At 36.9% G+C, this 2,786-nt stretch overlaps 1 protein-coding gene across 1 annotated transcript; it reads left to right on the top strand.

Moving 5' to 3' along the window:
* Positions 1–246: 246 nt before the first annotated feature.
* LOC136032397 (uncharacterized) lies at positions 247–732 on the top strand. The gene has a single exon (XM_065712707.1). The coding sequence runs from the start codon at positions 247–249 to the stop codon at positions 730–732; it is 486 nt and encodes a 161-aa protein (XP_065568779.1).
* The last annotated feature ends 2,054 nt before the right edge of the window (positions 733–2,786 follow it).

Raw genomic sequence — 2,786 nt, 5'->3', positions numbered from 1 at the left:
GGAGTTTGAGATTCAGATACAAAAATTTTTAAACAACCCTTTTATTTCTACTTTGCAGAAGGAAACATGTTAATACATGAATTCTTACTTCATAATGTGAACAATTTTTAACAGACCAATCATAGACCATTTCAAATTCTTATGTTAAGTAGCTTAATTATAGAATTGTAATATGCATCCAGAAATAAGCCTAAAATGTTACCACAATGACAGGTAGTATTGTTATAATGCATATTTCAAATATGAATGCATGCAATTTCAAAAAAACAAAAACAAATTCTCTCTGAGAAATATGGAGTCATCAGTGGTGTCCTGCAGGGTATTGTCTTAGGACCTACCCTGTTCAATATCTATATAAAAAATATTATTCACATAGCTACAAATCACCTCACTCTCTATGCTGAGAACTCAAAGTTGTTTGGTGCAGTCAACCATGAGTCACTACAAGCAGATTCTGACCATATTCAAAACTGGACAAGATCATGGTACATGAGTTTCAATACTGGCAAAAGTAGTGTTATACATTTTGGCAAGTCCAACTCAAGTTTTAAGTATACTATGGTCAATCCAGCTGTAAACAACATTCAAAAGCTACAAGCTGTGGATAAAGAAAGGGGTATTGGAACTGTTGTTGGCAACCAGCATAAATTCAATTCAAACTGCAAGAAGACTGTGTCTCATACAAACTCTTTCCTTGCACTATCTCCAGTAGGTCTTCTTATGTTTTCATGAGGTTACACAAGGCCCTTGTCAAACCAGTACTTGATTTTGGAATGTGCATAGCTTCACCAGGATACAGGGGTGATCTACAGCTCTTGGAACAGGTGCAAAGCAGAGCTACTAAGGATGTAACAAAGATGAGAGACAAGCCATATTGAAGAATCTGAGATTATCTACACTAGTTTACTGACAACAAAGAGCTGACATGCTCATGACCTATAAGCTTACTACACAAGAAACCCCCTTAATTCACTTATCAACTTCCCAAAATATTGGCACTGACAGGAGGGGACATTCAAAGAAGCTGTTCAAGACATGTGTCAAAACTCAATACTGACGACAGTTTTCCTCCTGTTGTTTAGTAACCACTGGAATAGTCTCTTGGGTGCAATGGTCTCAACACCCAACAATGAAGCTTTCAAGTAGTTACTAGATTTTGAATAGAATGGTGTTCCCTGGAAGAATTAGTGAGACTCAATTGATATTTAATCATTCACATCATCAAGTATGGAGCAATTCACAGACCAAGATGATCTTAATTTGCTCTGAAGTGCAAATTAGGGTAATTAATCTATGTACAAAAAAGTGATTAACAGTGGAGGCAAATAGAAAATCTGTTGACAACAAGTTTTGTACATAGACTATTATGAAACATGGTAAGATACCCAGCAGTCAGGCACCCAATTGCCACTCCAACAATTAAATCACTGTAAAGTCCCAATTACCCTACCTAAAGTGAATGGTCTCACCATTGTATTTGCCTAACTTTTCTTATTTTTTAGCTTGAATATTTTTTCCCTAATTTGAGCTTTTTACTGATGTCTGGGGGTTTTATTCAAGCAGTTCAAAAAGCTTTTTGTTATAGCATTTGCTTTAGAAGATGCATAAAACAGTGCCATTTCTCACTAAAGAGGTAAGAGAAGGCATTAAGAGTAAGAATAAGGCATGGAAGAAATACAAGAAATCAAAACGGGAGAATCATCTTGCTGATTTCAAGAAATGCTGTAACAAGCTGAGAAATCTCACACGTAAAATCATAAGTGATTATGAAGTAAATATAGCCCTTAGTGCAAAAACAAACCCTAAAAAGTTTTGGAAGTATGTTTCCAGCTCTAATCCTAATAGACATAGAATATGCCAGCTTATACATTCTGATGCTACTGTGTTTGATTCCCCTACAGACATTGCAAATTGTTTAAATGCCATATTTGCCACTAATTTCTCTCATTCAGTTTTAGTATCTCCTCCTCCCCCTTTCCCAAAAAGAAACCATGTCCACAAAATGCCATCTGTTGTGATTGATGTGGATGATGTTCTCAAGCACCTGAATAAGTTGGATCCAAACAAGGCCCAGGGCCCTGATGGCATTCATCCACATTTGCTGAAAGAAGCTGCAGCTCTTGTTGCCATTCCACTGGCTGATATTTTTAAGATGTCCATAAGGATGATGATGGTACCAGCTGATTGGAAATCGGCCAATATAGTGTCAATTTTCAAGAAGGGAGATAAAAATAACCCTGAAAATTACTGGCCTATTAGTCTAATATCAGTCATTTCTAAACTGCTTGAAAGTATTTTCAATGATGCTATTATTAACCACCTTGAACAAAATGGTTTATTGTTGAAATCTCAACATGGTTTCAGAAGGAGTCATTCCATTGAGACAAACCTGATCCACTCTTATGATATAGTCACTAAATTAATTGAGGAAGGTAAAGCAGTTTATGTCCTGTTACTCAACCAAGCCAAGGCCTTCAATAAAGTTGTCCACAAATATCTTTTACATAAGCTCCAGGCATATGGAGTCCATGCTGACACTGTGGAGTGGATAAGATTGTTTCTGATTGGCCAAATCCAGAAGGTCATGGTCTATTCTGACAATGGAGACCCCATATTTTCAGAGCCTGCACCAGTTATAAGCAGGGTACCCCAGGGAAGCATCCTTGGTCCCACCCTCTTCTCTATATATATTAATAACTGTAAGGATGTTCTACAAAACCCCATCAATCTCTATGCTGATGACAGCAAACTAATTGGAATTGCCAATGGAACCCTGCAAAATGACT

This window comes from Artemia franciscana, chromosome 10, assembly GCF_032884065.1.
Source record: "Artemia franciscana chromosome 10, ASM3288406v1, whole genome shotgun sequence".
Taxonomy (NCBI): domain Eukaryota; kingdom Metazoa; phylum Arthropoda; class Branchiopoda; order Anostraca; family Artemiidae; genus Artemia; species Artemia franciscana.
The sequence above is the reverse complement of the archived record's forward strand: the minus strand, read 5'-3'. Positions and strand labels throughout refer to the sequence as shown.

Coding starts and splice junctions, on each gene's coding strand:
- LOC136032397 (XM_065712707.1), top strand. CDS start 247: ATGCATGCAATTTCAAAAAAACAAAAACAAATTCTCTCTGAGAAATAT.